This window comes from Anabrus simplex, chromosome 1 (genome assembly GCF_040414725.1).
Source record: "Anabrus simplex isolate iqAnaSimp1 chromosome 1, ASM4041472v1, whole genome shotgun sequence".
Lineage (NCBI taxonomy): Eukaryota > Metazoa > Arthropoda > Insecta > Orthoptera > Tettigoniidae > Anabrus > Anabrus simplex.
Window position 1 is genome coordinate 1240484818 of NC_090265.1, and position 22299 is coordinate 1240507116.

General features: G+C 38.4%; 1 protein-coding gene across 5 annotated transcripts in view; it reads right to left on the reverse strand.

The window, feature by feature from the left end:
* Nucleotides 1–22299, reverse strand: part of mub (poly(rC)-binding protein mub) — a 339328-nt gene that overhangs the window by 49860 nt on the left and 267169 nt on the right. For 3 of the 5 annotated variants that reach the window (XM_067137627.2, XM_067137629.2, XM_067137628.2), the window contains 2 exons: nucleotides 20224–20505; nucleotides 17–110 (listed from right to left, as the gene is read on the reverse strand). In XM_067137627.2, coding sequence (XP_066993728.1) covers nucleotides 17–110; nucleotides 20224–20505 — 376 coding nt within the window. The remainder of the gene's footprint in view (nucleotides 1–16; nucleotides 111–20223; nucleotides 20506–22299) is intronic. The other 2 variants (XM_067137631.2, XM_067137630.2) reach the window with 2 other exon arrangements.

Consider the following 22299-nt stretch of genomic DNA (forward strand, 5'->3'; position numbering starts at 1 on the left):
TAAAAACATGTATTACCTGCAGGGTTGAGACCTCCAGTACTGCCTGCGTTGAGTCCTCCTAGTCCCAAAGCTGCTAAGCCGGCTAATGGCGAATTGCCCATCCCCATCTTCTGGAAGTATTCAGAACAGTCCACCTCCATACATAACTACTGCTCAATACTACAGCAAATTTTCACAACATGAAGTTTACAATATCAACAAGAATTCCGCACTCAAAAAGAGTACACACACATACACATTCTCTCTCTCTCCCCCTAGGTCTTTATGTACAATGCAATATGAATGATTGTTCTTGTGAACATAAAAGTATCTCTTAATTTAAAATTAAATGGGCAATATTCCCCTCTTCCTAACAATTACTTGTTCTTTGCTTGCAATATGCACATAGTAATATGGTAAAATACAGATCACACATGTAGCTTAACCAAACATCAAGAAAGCACTGTTTAGTCAACAGCATAATGCAGTACTTGTTTCACACCGAGCCGGATGATCTGGAGTTAACGAACTGTGCACAGTACACGAGATGGTATCTACGAGCATCAACAGAAGTGTGAATTAATAAGGGCAATGAGGGTAGCTACCAGTTTATATAATGGAACTGTGTGGTATTAATATGAAATACCAGAGAAAATTCAGGTACTTGCTCTATTTATCCCAAAGCTATGATTAGGACCATTAATTCCCTATATTGTAACTTAACAGTATTACCCTTTCCACACTTTTATAGTAATCAGTTATTATGGGAAAAGGTATGTTCCAGTAAAACACAGAATACTTGCAAAGATGAACATATTTCTCACAGACGTGGATCACAAATACACTATTTTGAGTGAGATTAGTCATAAAAATTATTCATGTGCATTGTACACAACAAAAAATTATAACAAGAAACACAGAACCCAAAAATACACTGACAATAATATAAAAGGACAGATTCTATAATGTACTATTCATCAGCAAAAACAATGTACGAGTGAAATAATAATAACAAAACTTTTATCTCAGGATTGACAAAGCTAGGCCATTTCAGAACTTTCTACTGATGAATAATTCCAAGGAAACATATATTCAGCATGCCATTTCCTAATCATCGTTAAGAGCAAATAAACTTTTAAATGTGTATTTCTTAACATTTTGTAGTTAGCTAAGAGACTTTATCCCTTCTTTCCCAACTATGCTCTGGTATTCATCGATGTACTGCATATTCCTAAATAGGTGTTAAAAAGAAGCATTCCTCCTATTCAAATAAGATTCATGAAACAAGGGACCTTTAAATGAAAAAAGCATTTCAGGACGGCTTTTACCTTGGGCCTCTCCGAGCATTTGAAATAAACCTCTGAATCATTATGGGTATCTGAATTTTTTGTGAAGGGAAATGACTGCAATAGGAAATTACAGTACATTATCTATTGAGCATCATAGAAACTTGATAACATGCCCGCAGCCACTTGGACATGGGTAACCATAACAGTGGTAACGAGATACATTTTTAGCTTGATGGAATTTATTTCAAAGTCCTTGTCCATTATTATTTCAATAATATTTCTGTGCACAAGAGCCACGACACACTGTGCATCAGCAGCACTACCAAAGAGCTTTTCCATCTACTGCACTGTTTGAAGCAGCGTACGTGCCACGACAGGAAATTAACTGGGATTGGAGAAAGAATGTTTAGTTCGGTCGTAGATATTCAATAACTTTCCTAAAACATTTAAATACGTTTCTGAATATTTCTGGCAAACATGCTGCATGATAAAATCCATGTTATTGCTGTGTGAACAATTGCTGTACAACTATAATGTGACTAAGCCTAGTCGAGTCACATTACAATCCCACCTCAATATATATTTCGGGTTGCTTTAAGCATAATTTGAAATTTGGTGCCCGTAATTTTAAGGATTTAAGTCATAAGCAGTGACCTAAGACTTATTTACTCATTTGGTGTTATTTGTTATGAAGTTAAATTTGTTTCAAGTATCTATTTCATCTTGACATACTTGTCATGGTTTATATTTGCCCGACTATGCAATGTGCCGGCGCATTAGTTGCGGTCTGTATGCTGCAGCTATCCAGTGACAATGCACATCTGTCAAGAATCACGAGATCAGGAAATGTTTACAATGTAGTATGACGATAGACACTGTGTTGATTGTCTTCTGTCACTGACTGTTTGGGAAGAAAGATCATGCTGCTTCATGCTTTAAGAGAAATATTGCTGAATTCTTCTAAAATGTTTGATCCCCGTTAATGGGATCTGTCATCTCGATAAGTTTTGTGAGAACTAGTCCGGAGTAGTTATATTTTAAACAATAAGGTAGTTCTATTTTACTAATGGGCGACGTGTTTTGGGATGTTATAGAATAACTAAAGTCCTGACTCGAGTAAGTGTTCAAACGACTTCAAACTAAATTGTTATTCTTCAGGATTGTGAATTGTCCTGGATGTGCTTTAACAGTATAAGGTTTTCGAAATAATTGTCCGGCAACATCTACGCGAAAGACATCGGCATTATGAGAAACAAAGTTTGAACAACATAACCTTCAAACATTATTACTACTACTAAATTATAGGTAAAAACTGGCCTACATTTATTTAAACCTCTTAACTCTATTACACATAACTATTCCATCATGATTTCACCTGCTAATTCAACTATATATTTTGTGTTGCTTAACTTCATGTTTGATTACTGTAATCTGCATCTGGGTGTTTATCATTTGGGAAACACTTTGTTGAAATTTAAAACTTTGGTTAGGCAAAAATCCTATTTTGGTATTATTAGGTAATTTACCTTATTTCTGTTATGTGAAGGAAATTGCACTATTGATGTCATCAGATGGCCAGGCCGGCATAAATTTTTGAAAATGAGACAAAGTCACTCCTAGTGGATTGGCACTGCCAGTGGCTCCAAGTAGCCTATGCAGTGGCCTCCACGGTATGCACTAGCCATGCGTCTTTGTGGGTGTGCTATTTATCAACTGATGAGCCAACTTAGCCCAGTGGGGCAAAACGCTGGCAAGCAGGAATGAGTTAGATGGAAAATTTACAATGTCCAAATTCTTTTATCACAGTGACTACTTAGTCGTATCTATAAAATGGACCTACTCTCTGTTGCTGACAGGATTGCCTGGCTAACAAATGTGCCCACCAGGAACATTGCATTTGTCTGTCTAGCAGTCTCTCACTCTTCTTGAAAACATGGTCTCAAAACATCGGACGTACACAACATAACACTACCACTGAAATTAATTGAACTGGCATGATCATTGTTATAAAATATCTGTCTGTGTTACATAACAGCAGTGTGTCTGTTGACAGAACCACACCGGACAGACCGTATTTATGTTAGCTAACAAAAAGCTCAATCTTTGCAGTGTTGAACATTTTGTGATAAGGTTTTGCATCTACTTATGCATTGCGATAAACGTGTTGAAAATTAATCACAACCTATCGTGGAACGTGATTTACAAGAACTAAATAACAAAAAAGCAAAGACTTCCCATAGAACGAGCAACCAGGAATAAGATTGGCCCATATAAATTCCACCTCATTCCCTACACTCATGAAAGTAAGAGGGGAAGCAAGAAAAAATATACATAAATCTCGACCAAACAACTATTATCAGGAAACTTTCACCCCATTCAGGATATAGAGTAATGAGGCAGTAAAGATATGTTCTTTAATTTAGCATGGAATTTTAAACCGAGATTTATTTTGCAACTGTCGCACAGAGATATAATTGAAAGGATGAATATAAAAGTAAATACAGTAGCTTGTATCCATCTTAGAAACAATAGGCTTCATCCATAAAAAATATGATTATACCAAAGTAAGTGAAATCTACCCACATTAGCCTACTCCATTAAAAAAAAAATTCAGTGACAAATTGCCCACCCCCCTTGACACATTTTAGGGTAATGTTATACAATAACGTGTTTATTGTTTAATTACTTTCACGAACTTACGTGATGCCTTGGTGTCCTGCAGAGGAGCTCCTAAACATACTGGAGTCAATACAGAGCTGTCACAATTAAACATTCTTTGAATATCATGGTGCTCAGCTGGGTTCAAACCCCACAACCTCGGGAACCTTTGGCATGTAACTAACCCCATGTGCCTCTGAGTGCCACAATAAAACACGAACCATCTGGGAACTACATCACAGAATAACACTGCAGTATTTTTTAACATAAAGTTCAATTTCCTTACTAAAAATTCATTTTGCGTTTATGAATAAATAACTTGCTTCTGATCAATCCTTCATACACCGAGCCAGTTCTGGGTCCAAAGGTAAATCAGTAACGCTCTAGTCTTCTCTGTCACTTGATTCAATGTCACGTACGTTTATAATAATGCTGTCCATTACGTCTTCTAACGTCTTCTGCTCCAGAATTTGTCTTCTACTTTGATGACGTCTTTCCAGTCCTGCCTAATCAACTGAGTAATAGCTGCAATAGCTTCCTTCAGTTCCGTCACAGACACGTCCCCCATTTCCTTTTGCTTGCGAACAATTTGCTTCATTTGAGCCCAAGCCAGCTAGATGGCATTAAATTCACACATATATGGAGGCAGCCATAAAACAGTGCCCACGAAGTATTCACATTTCATCAATATACTTTTTCTGGCTTCGTGAACTTGTGAACAAGTACATAATATTTGAACTACTTTAGCTTCCCGAAAAAGGAATGAAGTCGTTTCTGCTTTTTTTTTTCTTTTTTTTTTCTTTAAGCCATCTCATTTCTCGTTTCACAGCATATTTAGTTGGTAGTTTATTTTCTTGAACAATGTGATAAGGGACATTGTCTATAACTACCACGCTTTCTTTAAGCAGGTTAGGAAGTAGCTGGCTAGTCAGCCAGTTCTCAAACTTTGTCAAGTTCATCTACTCATGAAAATCACGACAGAAACACCTACCTTGAAGATTAACAGCGCACCATCAACAAAATCACTCCTCAAGCCAGAATGGACAATTATTAGTCTATTTGACGAGTTTGTATTGGTTGCCGAGCCAAAAATATTCTCACTTCGCCAACATTTGCTAAACGCAAGATTATTATCCACCCAAGTATCATCCACACAAACAATGCTCCTCTTTTCTTCACGAAGCACTTTGATGCTTTGCAAATATCCGGCACATAAGTTAATGATATCTGGCCGCTCAATATTTTTCTTTTGCTAACGCATCTCGTTCATTTAAACCCCGTTGCATGCAACAATCTCCTCAAAGTATGCACTCGCCATGTTAATGTTTTTTCTTGAATGGCAGTCAGAAGTTCAGGTGCCATAGGAACCTTTTTCTGCACCACGTTTAAGTCCTGAATAATGCCTCCTCTTATTACTCGTCTGTCGAATTCGTAGCAATGGAACTTAAACTCTTCTCTATAGCTGCTTTTCATCCGGAGAACGTAGCACAGTTTGCCGGCGGAAATACCCTCCTTTCCAATAGCTGTGATTGTTCGAACAGACACATCAGCATAATCTACTGCACAAAGCTTCCCTTGTTGCAGATAAGAGCTCTAGTTTAGTTTTCCTAGCTTTCTGATCATACTGAAGTTCTGTACCTTCTCTAAGAATAGTTTGTCCTTTCTTCAGATGGATAGGCATAATAGAAACTTGAAGTAAGAATAAATCAAGCGAAAGAAACACAAAACAAATCGCGAATGACAACAAAACAGAACATAGATGGGTGCAGACACTAACTCATCAACTCTTACGATGTCAAGCAAACCATGTAGAGGTTGTGAACACGAGATCTCTGGCACGTCACATTTTCAGGTATAGTAGCAGGGTGATTTCTATGGCAATGTGGGTGTGACCGAGAAACAGACAGCTTGTTTCCCCTGCTCCCTGCTCAATACAGTAGCCTCCAACAGTGCGCTGCAAACATAGGTAGATATGGCATTGTTTGGAGTGGATTATTACTGCATCATGCGGGATTCCAAGAAATACTGCTCAAGACAAGAGCCTAGCTGTTCAGGACACTCTACAGTACAGCATGCAGTCCTGCGCTGCTGCCCCCTTATATGGCTTCTGCGATCTACACCCATTCTTCTTAGCCACATATATACTTTCAAAATATACTACAAAATGTGAAAATGTGTTCCTGCAGGCAATATGATATATTTTGGGGGCCTACGAGGTGGTGTATCTTCTTCTCAGAAGGCCCTGCAACCTCACTATTCTCTGTTGACTTTGCAGAAAATTATGCTGAAATGTAATGCAATTATAGTAACTGACAAGCAACCTGATGCCCAGTGGGAACATATGTTTAACAACATTTTAACAATGCACAGTTAAGAGGTGCGCTTGTTTTGCTAGGTACTAGCAGAAATACGAGCTGTAATATTTGGCGTGGAGTGTGACGCACGTTGTGTCGTCAGCGGCACTAAGTGAAAGGGGAGTCATGATGCACACGTGATCCTCCGCAAACGTGTTAACATTGACACCAGTTAAACCCCCCCACCCCCCTAGCATTTTAAAATGACTAAATTTGAGATGAAAAGACAAATTTTTACAAACAAACAACATGGTAAGCAGCAATGGATTATACCATGACTAGTGGCAATGAGAAAGGCACCAATGTGCTCGAGAGACAAATATGCTGGGATGTTATGTCATATGTCATTTCTAACTGGGGCCCACAAATTCTAAAGATGGAAGAGCACAATTACAAACACTAAAGGTCTATTGAATGAAGTTCTATAGTTCCAAAATGAAAACAGCACTATGAAGACTAACTACAGTCAAAAAAGAAATACCCACTCACATAGGATTGAAAAGAGAACAACAATGGGAATGAACCGGACATTCAATTCACAACACTGCACATACAAAGTGGTCACCAGTCGTACATCAAAATGACTGTGTTAATTGAGCATCGTCATAAGGAGTAACACCACCTTGTCTAAACAAGAGCACCACACCTTCCGCACCACTTAGTGACCACGAATTACCACACCTGAACTACATGAAACACTGAAAGATACTAGACCTCTGCATGTTCAGTTGAGAAAACATTCAGTTAGAGAGGTTTATTTCAAATACTCTGAAAGGGCCAAAGCAAGAGGGGTTTTTCAAAGGGTTTTAGTGTTTGGCATGGTGATTTCATGCCCTGTCTTTGCTTCAGCTGCTTCCAGACTTATCACGTCAGGATTTATTTTGGGAATTCTGGATGGCTATTCCATTTTCTTTGCGAGAGGAGCTCTTGGAGGCATCGCCAAACAATGAAGACATCATGATCTGTTTAGCATGAATACTGCCTTTTATCGAAGTTGTTCCGATTGTGGAATCACAGAACTCATCAATGTACCATTGAAAAGTTAAGGAAACATTGCGAATGATCGGATCAGGTGACCAGATCTGCCTCCATAAGCACCAGTAGATTCTACAACTGTCAGATGAAATAGCTCCCTTTTGTCTTCTCCAGATTTGCAGACAAACATCTGAGTGGCGTAATGCAAAACAGTACTAATTTCAGACAACACAGGACACTAGTGCCTTACCAAACTTAAGTCTATCATGATATCTGTCCAGTGTGGGTAGTCGAGATCTTAAACTAACCTTCTGAAACCTGTTTCTCACTGCCTGATCAATATCTCGGACTGAAGAAGCCTCCGTACATCCACTTGTAGTGCTTGTACATGCACACAAGATCCCGGCCTGGGGTTGTTTTCCTTTGACAGCATTTGCAGTCTTCTGCAAATGTATCCTGAACAACCCCTAGCATTCTGGCAATGTATCTCTGCAACCAGCCTTCTTTAAGCAATTTAAATGCACAGGTGGCTTCATTCAACAACAGCTGTTCACACATTGTCCACGTCTATCTGCATGATCAACCATGACTTGTAAATACTATGCTACACTACACACAGACCATCTTTTGTACACACAATTCAGGCTCTTGTACCTTCCCTCTGACACCAGACACCTCAGAAGTACAGATGATAGCAGAGTCCTCATACGGAAACAGAATAAGACACGCCACAATAGTTCAATCCCCATCCCACTTGGTATTTGAAAATGGAATTTTTTTAGCAGGGTATTATTCCAAACCCTCCTTGTTACTACTTAGCACAGCCTATGAAGAAACGGGAAGTTATCGTCATCTGCATTAGTAGTGGCATTGCAGTATTAATGATATCAAGATAAGGCTGGTCAAGGAGAAAGACAATCTCTGATTCTGACAATATTTCTGTCCATTTTAAAAGCAAAACTACAGAACCCAGCTGATCCGAAAGGTACCACCAATGAGGACTGAACTGGACTGCATGTATTTGCAAGTACTAAGAACAACATTGAAATTCAGTAGTTACTGTGGAGCCATTTCCAGCATTTTAGGGCAGACAGTATTGTGTGGAAAAAGAGAGCGTACTTGGTAAATTAACATAAAATCACCACCCATTTCCATGAGATTCATAAAAAGAAGATACGCGACACTAACTAGTCAAAATCCTGCCATGTAATTACAAGTTTATCACATAAATAGACTTTATTCAATACCTATTTTGTTGAAGATTCTGACCACATTTATAATGCTGGGAACACGCCAACAGTAATAAAGGGAACGGCAGAGTTACTGAAAGAAATAACTGTAAATAACTAATGTTACTTGATGTACTATCATGCAGTAAGCTTTCTAATTACAGTCCATATTCTATGAACACCTGTAGGATGAAAAAATATATTTTAAGTTGACATGTTTAAAAACTTATTTGGACCTGCAAAAATTAAACATAAAGCTACACCCTTACATAATTCATTCCAGAACCTATTCACCATATTTTCTAATATACTGAAATTCTGTCAACTGTTGAATGAAATAAAGCAGTTTCTTCATTTACTCCCATGTATACAGAGCATTTGCTCAAATGTCAACAAACATGACAAATGAAAGATCAAAAGGAAATGGCACAACTGAAGACTTCATGGGTACAGTTCACCACACATTTTAGGGGCACCAAAATTGTAATTCTAATTGCCACCCATACACTAAAATACGCAGAAACATGCATACATCATTTTAATTTCTTTCATCATAGCAAATTACTCTTTACCTATGGACTTCTGGCAACTGGGGAAAGGTGGTCGGTCTTGATAAGGCCAGGACTAGACTTCACCAAATTGCATATAAGGCATTTAATTAATACAACAGATTACGATATTCTCTCTTCCACCGAAACTTAAGATCTATGTATCACTGCTACTTACAACACTAAAAACCTGTAAGTGTCCACACTTTAAACACACAGTACATGAACTGTTAAACAAATGTAGGTGCAAAACCACAACACAGGATTCTCACGAAGTGAAACTTGTACTACTTCACTTTATGTCGGATACTAAGTGCAGAAAATTCATTTCTTAGCAAAGTGGAGGGCTTCAGTACACAAGTTCACTTAGGATCAAGGACAGCAAAGACCCACACTTCTAATGAATTCAAAACAAAATAAAAGAATGCTTTCCCTGAAAATTACCAACATATTTTAGGATTAAGCAAAGCAAATACTACTGGGTAGATATTTAATTTATATTGAACTGAATATAAAATGCAAATACACTGTATATGCCTTTAATGTACAATACTAACAACCCACAATTTTATGAAATCCTGCAAATGAAAAGGCCAGTACTGAAACCATATCTACAGAGCAATTGCTACTTTCCTTCTACATAATATAACTGCAATACTCTCTCTCTTTCTTTTTTCTTTTTTCATGAACCATCAAATATTTCAATCTTTTAAGAATTATTTCAATTACCATTAATGCTAAAACTGGGGTTTTGAAGCATTCCTTGCAGGAGGTTACCAAAACAAACAGCAATATTTGCGAGGGAAATACACCATTAATATTAAAATAATAAAGGTTAAAAAATAAACAAAATAACACTGGATTATAACAAAAGGAATGGCATTCTAATTTGGAAATAGGGATGAGAGCAAGATTCCAAATAATAATAATAATAATAATAATAATAATAATAATAATAATAATAATAATAATAATAATAATAATAATAATAATAATAATAATAATAAATAATAATCATCAGAATAATAGCAACAAAAGAACCCATGCTCAACATTCACACCTTCGTAAATAAAATCTGAAGAAAAATATATACATCACACTAACACACATCATGGTTTGAGGGTAGGGGTGTACAGAAAATGTTATTCTTTAAGAAGAAAAATAAAATATACATGAACTCTCACTACAATAAAATTAAACACAAGGGGATAAAAATGTGGACACTTACAAGATATTTCAAAAGATAATCAACCAATGCACTATTAAAACTAAGAATATTTTCTTGGGCCACGCTGGGGAATTCATCCCCCCGTTGGGTACCAAATGACCCCTCCCCTTAGAGGTCGTATAAAAAAAGCTCTAAACCAAATTCACAGGAAGATTTTTTAATACAGCGCCGTTAAAGAAAACAAGCCAAAAATGACAAGTGTTTGTGTGCTTAAAAAATATCACGATAAAAAGCCATGCAAAATGTTATTTTCAATCTGATCAATTTTGATGGGTCTATTCACATGTCTGGAATAAGTCAGGGTGGGTGGATATGCGTGTGGGTGGGGCTGGTAGCAACGTGAGTGCCAGAAGAGATTAAGATGCTGCAACATTTAAAGTGGCGACAATGCTGAGCATTTCAAAACACATCAAATTTTATTTTTTAAAGCCTACTTGTTAACTGACATTCAACACAGTTTACAAAATAATGTGCCAACAGCCACTCATTTAATATTTAAACACAACAGGAAAATACAGCCACCGCTTACATTGGCACCGCATATAAACTCCTACGGTATATAAACATTAAAGCAAGTGCTTCTTTTTATAATCAGCCTAGTTGGTTATCTGAAAACAGAGGATGGATTCAGTGATTTGATTACTATTTGGAATAGTCCAATACTACAAAGCACATAGAAAAAATATATTTTCATTGAATAGTACTTCATTGTAATATATAGAATTTGTATAATGTGTTTATTAAGTTATTATCCAGCTTCCTAACAGGCAGCATACAAAACATTATCTACCTATAATAATTGCTTGCAAATGAAACACTATTAGTCTCCGACAGAACTTGGGATTTAATTACACAGCTCTACAACACACTCAATAAATTTTATATCAGCACATAAAAATTAAAAGCAAGGAAAACATGCATCAAATTACATGAAGTAGTGCGATACTACTTTCTCATATGGCTAAGCTATAAATTCTCAATCATCTTATATTTCACACTGCACCAGAAGCCTAAAATCATTGGCAATTTGTAACGAGCTGCAAAAACGAAACAAAAGACCGTGAATACCCATGAACATCATCATCCCGCATATGGGCTGAAGAATTAGCAACAGATTGTTACACACCCTTTGCACTCACTGATAAAGAAATGCCACGAACTGGATTTCTTTTTCCAGTGAAATATGAAAGAAAAAAAAACCCACCTCATGGCTGACGTCAATTTTTAGCCAGAACCCAAAACGCCGCTTGTATCAAAATGTGACATAAAAGTTATTAAATATTATTCTTGTCATATTAGAGGGCAAATAATTTCAATTTCCTAACAGGGACAGCTATCAGGTGGACACCCCTTCGATAGAAAGTGATAAAATTTACTTGATCATGTAACAGAATTGTAACAAGCACTAAATTGTCTCACAAAACCAGATTACACAGTTCATCCTGCAATGTTACCCTTACATGATCTAAGCAGTTCATCCTAAACACAAAAGTGACTGAATAGAACAAAATTGTTTTGTTTTTTCCCCCCCTTACTTTCAAAGATAACCTATGTAAAAAGATTATCATATTTACTTGCCTGTAACACCCACCCCACCTAGATTATTTCTGAGAGAGGGGGATCTGAAAAAAAATTACAAATGCAACATTTCGTTTAATAGTAAAACTCACCCTTCTGCAGTCATTTCCTGCAACGCCAGTGCACTGACCTTGGTCACTCCTCTACCCAACATTTCTGAATGTCCTTCTGGCTTCCGAGATCAGTGTCCCATCCGACAGCATGTAGTGTGAAATTAGGAAGGGGCCAGTACATAAACAGGAGTGAAATAAGCGAGAAAGGGTTTCATGGCATTCTTCAAGTTGAGTATGTTAGAATGTGCCATAGAAAACTGACCGAAAGCGACAACTCATAAATACGAAGTGCAGTCATGTACGATTCTTTATTGCTGTTACAAAAGACAAGAAATTATTGGGAGCAATAAGCATAAAATTCCTTCCACTGTGTGAAGAAAGGATATCTCTTGCCCATAGTCATTTATGATCATTCAGCAGAGACTGAGCTATGTTCCAACCAGTTGTTTCCACCATGTGTAATGCATCGTGCTAGCATAGAGCTTCCCTCTGTCTTAACCCCTTGAACAGTGTGTCAAATTAAGTGATGCAAGCTGTAATATCAACTGCAATGTAGACCCGTGAAGCTCTTGAAATCCCACAAGCAACCATGGTTGAATCAACTAAATGTTTTCCAACAACGTTGCTTTCGGAGAATTCCTGGTGTTCCATATTGTGATTATATCACAAATTTTGAGATATTACAAAGATCATTCTCAAAATCCTTGATGGCATCTACGACTGAGCAACGGATACAACTTGCAAGTCGCATTCTCTGCATGTCTGAAAATCGACATCCAAAACTGCAATACGTTGTGGTGGATTTCCCTCAGAAGGAAAAGGGAAAAGGTTGACCTTGAAAAACTATGCATAAAACATTTCAAGAAGACCTTAGAACAGTCAATATAATTGCTAATCCCTCATTTCAATTAATTGAGAGATGTAATTGCCCACCTTTTATCGTACTGACTTGTATTGAATCTCAATTAAATAATGATAGGCAACACACGAAGTTCTTGCTGCCTAATGAGCTTCGCACAACATTACATGATTGACGATGATTGGACTAATGACGAACTTTGTAACTCGCAACATTCAGAACAATGAAACGAAGACCAGAGAGACAAGTACACTTGTGGAGTTCATCAGCATTATTAAACCCTAGATACCCAAAGGACACCAAAAGGCAGCTCCACTGAATGCCTTTGTAATTCAAAATATATTCGTTCATTTGGATTAGCCAAACCTATAGGCGTCTGCCTATTTTGGACGGACTCTGGGATCTAATGGTGCATTTTTGAAACTGTTTCCCAAATATTAGGTTGGAGAACTGCATGCCTTTCTGAACTAAAGTAAAATGGTTTCCTCATCCCGAGATTGTGCAGCTCTTTTTTAGATAGGCCCCCAATGGAAGGGAGTTGCATGTACCATTTTTACCGCAAATCAACCTGCCTCCATTCGTAAATCTCTGGCAATATGGTACCAGGAATAAACTCAGACTCCCAAGAACGGCAGTATCCTAGTTACGAGCTTTCTGCTCTGAAAACCAAGTGAACACACTAGTCACTACAAAGTGCAAGTTTTACTTAATAAAAAAAGAAAACACCTGGAAGGATATTACAATTCTTAAATCCAAAGCCAAAAATTCTCAATTAGCCAAGGTAGCTCCACTTAACTAATCAGATGAACAGTTTTATTACTCCCAACACCCATCCTTAGCTATGTATAGCCCGCATTTACAGTCTTTTTGTCATTCTCATTAGAAAAATACTAAGTCAACCATTATCGTTACCAACGTTCCTAGTAGAAATTCATCACGAAGATTCTAAAGACACAGCAATGGTGACCAAGCAGCATAAATGGATCAAGATGAGTTTTATAGTTACAATCTGGAGTAATATTTACCCCCTCTTCGCAATAACATTTGGTAGCACTAAATTAACATTATCTTTATCAAACAAACAATATTTCTGAATAGAGAACATAAAATGTTTAGTGAAAAAAAAAGTCCCTGACCAAGGCAAAATAGCCCACCTGGTGGCCATGATCATTAAGGCGTGACCTCAATGTGGCCTGACACCGTGGTTAGCCCTTCAAGTCCTGTTAGTCGAAGAAAATTTCACCAGACTGTTGGCCGTAAAGGCTTGACAAGAAACCCTTGGTGCTATTCAACAGAAAGAGCCTATTTGCCGGACTCCCTCCCTACCATTATATATCACGTCATTCATTTCATATCAACTCCTTAGATGAAGTTGAGATCAGGAAAGGCATCCAGTCATAAAAAGAAGCTAAAAGATACATCTCGCTGACCCCATAGAGAAACCGGACAAGGGTTGGACATACATACTGGTCACGGAAAACATAATTAAGTACTTTGACCAACTGTAGCCTTTTTAAAAACCACTGACCAATCCCCATGGCACTAACAGAACTTCAAGGGCCTTGGCCTACCAAGCAACCGCTGCACAGCCTGAAGGCCTGCAGATTGAGAGATGTCGTGAAATCCTCTCGGCCGTTATTCTTGGCTTTCTAGACCACTATCTCACCCTCAGATAGTTCCTCAATTCTAATCACGTAGGCTGAGTGGACCTCGAACCAGCCCTCAGGTCCAGGTAAAGATCCCTGACCTGGCCGGGAATCGAACCTGGGGCCTCTAGGCAAGAGGCAGGCACGCTACCCCTTCACCAAGGGGCCGGCTAAGAAGCACTGACAAAGGAGAACAAAATCAAGTACCGTGATTCTCTGGATCCAAGAAGAACTTTCCCATATCTCAGAATTTCATGTGAAAAATCATGAATCATCTGGCATTCGTCACGTAACAGTAACAAACACCACTGGCAGCACCAAGGTTACTGCACTGCTTCCCTTCACCCCCACGCCCCGTGTGCACAAAACACTAATTTTAACGCCTGCATCCTTATACATCGCTAGCCACGGCAGTCTATTGTACAGTGCCTCTGTGTAAAGTCACTGGTTCTCGGAAAATAGTGAAGAGACAATGACGTTCTACTAGCCTCTACAAAAAGTTTCTCAAATCCACAGAATATCATCATCAAAACATTAGGCCTACCTTCTTGAGCTAATTGCAAGGTTTAGACATACAAAGTTTCACTGCAGCCTACAGCCATTATATAAAAGTGTGTTTAGCGACAAGGCACTACACTAAAACCTCGTTAGTACGTTCCTCATTAACATGGGCCGATGACCTTAGATGTTAGGCCCGTTTGAACAACAAGCATCAGTGTATTTTCCTGCTTAGCATGTCGTAAATTTGAAGTCCACCGGGTGAGTTGGCCGAGCGGTTAGGGGCGTGCAGCTGTGAGCTTGCATCCAGGAGATAGTGGGTTCGAAACCCACTGTCAGCAGCCCTGAAGATGGTTTTCCATGGGCCACCATTTTCACACCAGGCAAATGCTGGGCTGCACCTTAATTAAGACGACGGCCGCTTCTTTCCCACTCCTAGCCCTTTCCTATCCCGTCCTTGCCATAGGACCTATCTATGTCGGTGCGACGCAAAAAAAAAAAAACAACCAAAGTCTGGATTCTCATCATATTAAATCTATATAAAAATACATCACTTATCGTGTCAGAAATTTTTGCTGTTACTGCTTAGTACAATACATTTTTTCAAGCCCTGAAAATGATGTTTGTCATCCCTTGTGAAGAAAACGCGATTTCCAATTCTAGTAAGATCCGTTGCCACAGTTGTGAGATTACAACAAAAGACCTTAAATTTCTGAACTTCACAGGATAAGGTGCACATTCGGGGCACAAGCCATTTGCCTTAGGAATGTTCAGTTTCCCTTGCTGGTTAGCACCGAAATTCCTGAATAATAATGTGGGTCAATTTGTGCTTGTAATTCACACATTCAGAAATTGGAAATTGATTTTGTGTTTAGTGGTATATTTAAGTTTTGTCGCGTGATACAGTGGTAGCGTATATCTGCATTAGGAACATAATCGTGTGAAATTGACAAGCGTGGTGTTTATTTCCCTTGTGATAGCTTATTTATTTATTTATGTATTTATTTATGTATTTACTTGTTTTACATGGCGTGGCTCAGGCTACAAAGACTGCTGTTATGCCAAACCATCTTATATGTGCTGCATTGTACAAACTACAGAGTAATAAGATTTCTAATTACATATAATTAATTATAAAATGAAAAATAATAGTGATAAACAAGTAAATTTCTGAGTCACTATTTTAAAAAAATACAGAAAGTCTTGAAATTCCTTTCTACTGAAGATAAAATAAAAAAATCTGTCAGAAAGTGGACTGGCGTCTGCATCTTTAACCATGCAGAGTTTGCGAATGTTGAACTCGCACCTTTGAGTTTTGACTCTTATCACACCTCCAATTCATTGTCTAAGAATGTGAAAAAGTATTTAATAACCCACTGCTCTGAAATAAAAGGCATCTACTAACATTTGTTTTAGAAAGAGTGTGATCTGCAATAATACTTGCAATATTTTTATTGGCTCCCATGCATATGTTTTGTGTTGTTTGGTGTTTCTTCACACCTCCGACATGAGGGCATTTTACATCATGTATTCACATGTGCAGTAAAAACTATATCTACCATTTCTAAACATGAGAGGAAAGTATTAAAACGTGCAAAAAACACGAAAGAACAAGCATGAAAACCTTTCCTGCTGGTTCTTATAAAATACCAAGTGCACACAGGCTTCTAACATTACTAGTGGCAATAAGAAGTCTAGACTTTGCAACAGGGAAACCTTAGCACCCCTTAAGCACTTATGGTCTGCGGAGGACTACGGGCTGTGGTTCTGTGTTCGCTCTCCATAGTACCATTCCAGTAAAATATTACATTGGGGTGGTTTTCTGTTGCCTTCCCCTGTATGAATACAGCCGCTTCTAACATACTCTGCCCAGTAGGTTCCAGTGGCATTTCCTCCACTGATGGCCGAACACAGTTTTGAAGCAGCTCATCTGTCCAAAGCTGTTGGCTCCTTCATGCATTGGGCTATTTCTTGCCGCCCAACACACTGCGTAGTTGCTGGCTGTACCGTCTACTCCATTACTGTAGCAGGTAAAAGCTGGCCACACTTAGTGGATGCATCAAAGAGCAGTAAATATTAACAGAAGTAACTGATGATACAATTTAGCTACAGTCCATACATTAAAAGAGAATTGGAACCCATTAGCGTTATTAATACGATTTACTACAAATTATAACCAATTCTTAAACCTAGAACTAAGATATATATATATATATACTATCAATTATCCCTAATGCACTACAACATCTTTACTGGTATTTCATATCACTATCATTTAACTAAATATATACCATGAAAAGAGTATCCTATGAAGTTGTGCTTGTAACTGAGCAAGTGATAAAAATTAGATCTGCTAGTCTCAAAAAAAAAAAAAAAAAAGGCAAGAACAAGATGTTATACTTTGCTAGTTGCTTTACGTCGCACCAACACAGATAGGTCTTATGGCGACGATTGGACAGGGAAGGGCTAGGAGTGGGAAGGAAGCGGCCGTGGCCTTAAGGTACAGCCCCAGCATTTGCCTGGTGTGAAAATGGGAAACTACGGTAAACCATTTTCAGGGCTGCTGACAGTGGGGTTCGAACCTACTATCTCCCGAATACTGGATACTGGCCGCACTTAAGCGACTGCAGCTATCGAGCTCGGTGATGTTATACTTTTATCCATTGTTTATTTATTTATTTATTTAGCACTACCAAATATACCCGTGCATTGCTACGGTCCACAGCTGTTGGAAGTAAATTTCTGTACACGCAGTGAATAAGATTATCTTAAATTTCATGTCTCTTGAGTTATCCGAGGAACAGTATAGGGGGGTGTCCCCATTTGTTGCTTCCAATGTAATGTGCGAGTTGCAGAGTTCTGATGATAACGTCAGGCTCATTTATCTAGTGCCATTTTTCGTTATAATGGCAGGCACCTTCCCTACTGCCAGTGAAAATTGAAAGGCCCCCTTTTCCTAATGCCAGTCACACTCAAGTGGGTGAGTTTCGATTATAACAGCAGGTTACTTATGGGCAAATCTATTCATAACGGTGGGCATACTTGTCTACTGCCAGACACAATCATAATCCATATCATTAGTGAACCCAAAGTGAGTGGTACTTAAATGTTTTGGCATAAAATCGTGAAAATCAGCGAAATGGTCAACTCTGATTTAAAATAGTGATGAGGAACAAGTGTAGGCATTCACCGTCCAATAAAGGTTAGGCCAAAAACATCCTGTACTGGTATGTAACAGACATATGAATACAATGAGATATTTAGGTTAGATTATTACATTTTTGAGTATTTGTTTGATAGGACTGGTAAGAAATGAAGCATAACCACTCAATGGACTGGTAGTGATACATATATATATATATTTTTTTTTTCCTTCCTAGTGCAGTTCTGCTTGGAGATTCCAGCTAACCTTCAAAATTTTGGTTTATACCACCAGTAAACCAAGATGCTGATGATTGTTGCTTTAAGACGAAGTACAACTAGGTAACCATCCTCTTTATAACAATAATCAGATAGAAAAATGGAAAGAGATCTGACACTTCGAAAAATGAAGGTATAGGCCAAAGAAAGAGAAGGGCGTGAAACTGAGGGACTCTCTAGGCTTCGAAACCTAATACCGTCAGGGTCGGAAAAGAACAAGAGTTGAACAAGGGAGGTCGGATAGGATAGATGAAAGGGAGGAGCCTAGCACAAGTAAGTGGAAACAATGCCACGACTCGGCTCAGGGCCCCGTGAGCGCCAACCCACGCTCGCAAGTTGAGAACCGCAGGGGCCTTTTTAGTTGCCTTTTACGACAGGCAGTGGATACCGTGGGTGTTATTCTATCGCCCCTACCCACGGGGGGGGGGTAGTAAACCAAGATTTTGCTAGTCTATTTCAACAAACAGGAAAAAGTAAAAAAAGAACAAGAAGGGTTATAGTGTGCAAAAGGCTGCGAATACTTGACGTTTTAACTCAATCACTTCCCGCACGTAAACTCTTTTCTCCCACATTAATTTCACTCCTTTTACCCATTCTCATACATATCAGTCACAACAACGAAAATATCAAGTGAACCTATCGAACATATGTATTAATACCTGATTGTAGTCAAGCACTAGCCTACTGCTAGGGGCGAACACTAACCAAGAACATAGGCAACTGACCGATTCTAACCTCCATTTGTATCAGCTGACTAATGAACTAATATTATGAGTTAAGATATTTTATTAGCCACGTGTAAATCTTTATGAAACAGAATTTGGTTAACTAATAATTATTTTCACAAGTTCTAATATTATTAGGTAGTAATATCAGTTAGTTTTATGAAATAGGGCCCAGGAGTCTCTGATGAGATGTTCGGCTCACGTGGTGCAGTTTCTCTATTTAGCACCAATGGGCAATCTGCATATCCGACAGCAAGAGGACTGTAAATGCAGTCATAAACGGGTGAAAACTGGTGTTCGCACATAGCCTACTCCTGTTGAATAACACCAAGGGATCGGCTCAACGCTTAACATCTCCATGCGACGGACAAAACAACAGTGACGTATGCCCTCACTGAGGAGAGGTTTGGAAATCTAATCAGACTTTACCTTCTCAGCCAACATTCTGTAGGTGAAAATTTTGCCAACTGTACTGAAACTTCAGTGTCAGACCCTATAGACTTAACATTTATATGAGAAAGTATTTTATTTACGCGGGTGCAGTGTGTTTGGTACAGAGCAATACGAGTGAACAATAGACAACCTTAAAGGAGACAGAACTTAAGAAAGCAGTAATTAAAAAGAAAAAAAGGGGTGCAGAATACAAACCTCGTCTTTTATCATCTAAATCCATCCTCTACAAAAGGGGTCAGTGGGGAAAGCGCTATGACCCAGCTTCAGTTCCCGGGGATAGTTGGATTACTTGCAAGGAAAAACAAGCAAGGAAAAGCCCCAGATTTTCAGAATACGTGCACACACAAGCAAATTAGCGACAAATAAAATCCTTGGCTGACTTAATTTTACCATCCCTGGAAGCTGCAGCATGGGTTCCAGATTAACAACACTAAAAGCTAATCAGCAGATTACCAGGTATTACTCATTCTAGTGAAAACACAGTTTTGAAGACTTTTCCTATCTCAAGTATATGAACATCAGTGGTTTTTTTTTTATTTTTTTATAAATGTTATCTTACAGGAATAAAAATGCCAGTGAAGAACGGGTAGTGACCACATCTAAAGTAAACCTGGCCATCTGCCCAAATAGCTAAGAAACAAGCCCAACCCAGGATGAAAAATTAAAAGACGGCAGTGTAAATTTGGTAAGGGCTTGGGGATATCTCTATTCAGCTGCAACCCCAGACTTACATCGGCAGCCAGATGTGCCGGCGGTAGAGCAGCCTGCAAGTGTCCGTTCTTCAGCAATGGATCTGCTAGCCCGGTATGCAGGAGTGGGGAGGGGGGCAGGCCCAACGAGGGGTGACCGGCAACCGGCGCCAAGCCGGGGAACAAGGGCATTGTACTTACGTCGGCATGGGCGGGAACGGCATAGTTACCCTGGATGGTATAGGCCTGTCCACCCGCTAGGATCACTGGGCCAGCCACTTGGGGTTTAGGGCGATAAGGGATCGTGGCACCTTTGGGAGGGGACTGAAACAGATCAATAAAAATTCGCATTTTATTAATAAAACACAAAAACATATTTCTCAGTACCATAATAAAACAAATGCATGGTATGAAGTAAATAAAAAAAAGCATATATATAATCAGACTGATGAATATTAATTCAGTGGTCTTAAGACAGAGTGGAATATATACCAGAAAAATAGCACACCTGAAACTATTGGAACAGTAAGCCATACGTACAAAGATAGAAACACTGAAAGATTCAATGAAAGGAACTTGGACGGGGAAAACATGATCATTGTGGGAAGAATAACAGAAAGAGATACAAAAAGAACAGGAGCAAACTCCTCATCTTCGAACAAGGCTGTCCTCAAGACAGATTGGCTCTCTCCTCATCAATCCCAGTCATTCTACATCCCTTATGTCTCAGCCCCCGATGAACTCCCTTGCGCTTGCCACCTTTATTTATTTTTGTTCATTTTACAATCTTCTTTACGTTGCACGGACATATATAGGTCTTATGGTGACAATGGGATAGGAAAAGGCTAGGAGTGGGGAGGAAGCGACCATGGCTTAATTAAGGTTCAGCCCTAGCATCTTCACAGATCTTTATTTTTTATGTGGGAAGCGCAGGATAAGAAAAGAGCCAGATAAAGAAACTGAAAAAGAAAGGAACAAAGAATACAGATGGTACAAGACTAGGAAGAGAGGAGAAAACAAACTGACTGTAATTAAACGAATCAACAATGAATTTTTGCCAAAAGAAGCAAATGCACAATGGTAGAGATAGATGTGCTGATTTCAAATCGGTTTTCAGTTTGATCTATCACATACAGTCTTTTCAATTTTAATTTTATGTCTAATTTCCTCTATTTTCATGCAGCTGACTGAAAGACACCCAAGCACAGATGTTTCTTATCTTCTGTTGAGACACAACTTTCAGTCACTGATAAATCCTGCCACATCCTTTTCACATGGAATCCTCCCCGAGTTCAGTCTACACTCAATGCAAAATTTGTGTAACTAGTAATAGTGAGCTAATGAAATATATTTTATTGCCATGTAATCTACATCAAATTAATAACGCGATATCTTCTGTTGAGACACAACTTTCTGTCACTGATAAATCCTGCCACATCCTTTTCACATGGAATCCTCCCTGAGTTCAGTCTACACTCAATGCAAAATTTGTGTAACTAGTAATAGTGAGCTAATGATATATATTTTATTGCCATGTAATCTACATCAAATTAATAACGCGAGTGTCCAAGTATTTTATATTATTGCAAGTAGTTTTTCCTACATCCCTAGTTTAATTAAAGTAAATGCCTACATATTCTAAACAAGGTAATGTATTTACATAAACTATGGAGAAATAGGAACCTGTACGATAGGGTTTATTCAGATGCAGATTAAAGGACTTACAGTAAAACAAAAAATAATTGGTTTAAAGAAGTTCAGAATGATTTTTAAGAGCTGAATATTACAATGAAGCAAATTGAAAATAGAAAAGAAAAAAGAATTCTCAAGAACAAACAAACAAGATTGTCATTAAAAACTGTACAAAACAATTTGTCATATCTGATGAAGAAAGGGCAGCCAGGTCAGCAAGAATGAAGAGGTTTTGGGAAAGGAAGAAGAAGATGATGCAAGCTAAATCTTCTGTTAATTCTTTGTTAATGTAAATGTATTTGGGTTTGATTTAAGTGCTCCAATGTGGGCGTAAACCATGTAAATAATACTAAATCACTTACACCCGGATGTCTACATCTATCCAACTACTTCTCGCTACTGACGCAGTTCCTTCACTTCAAAATC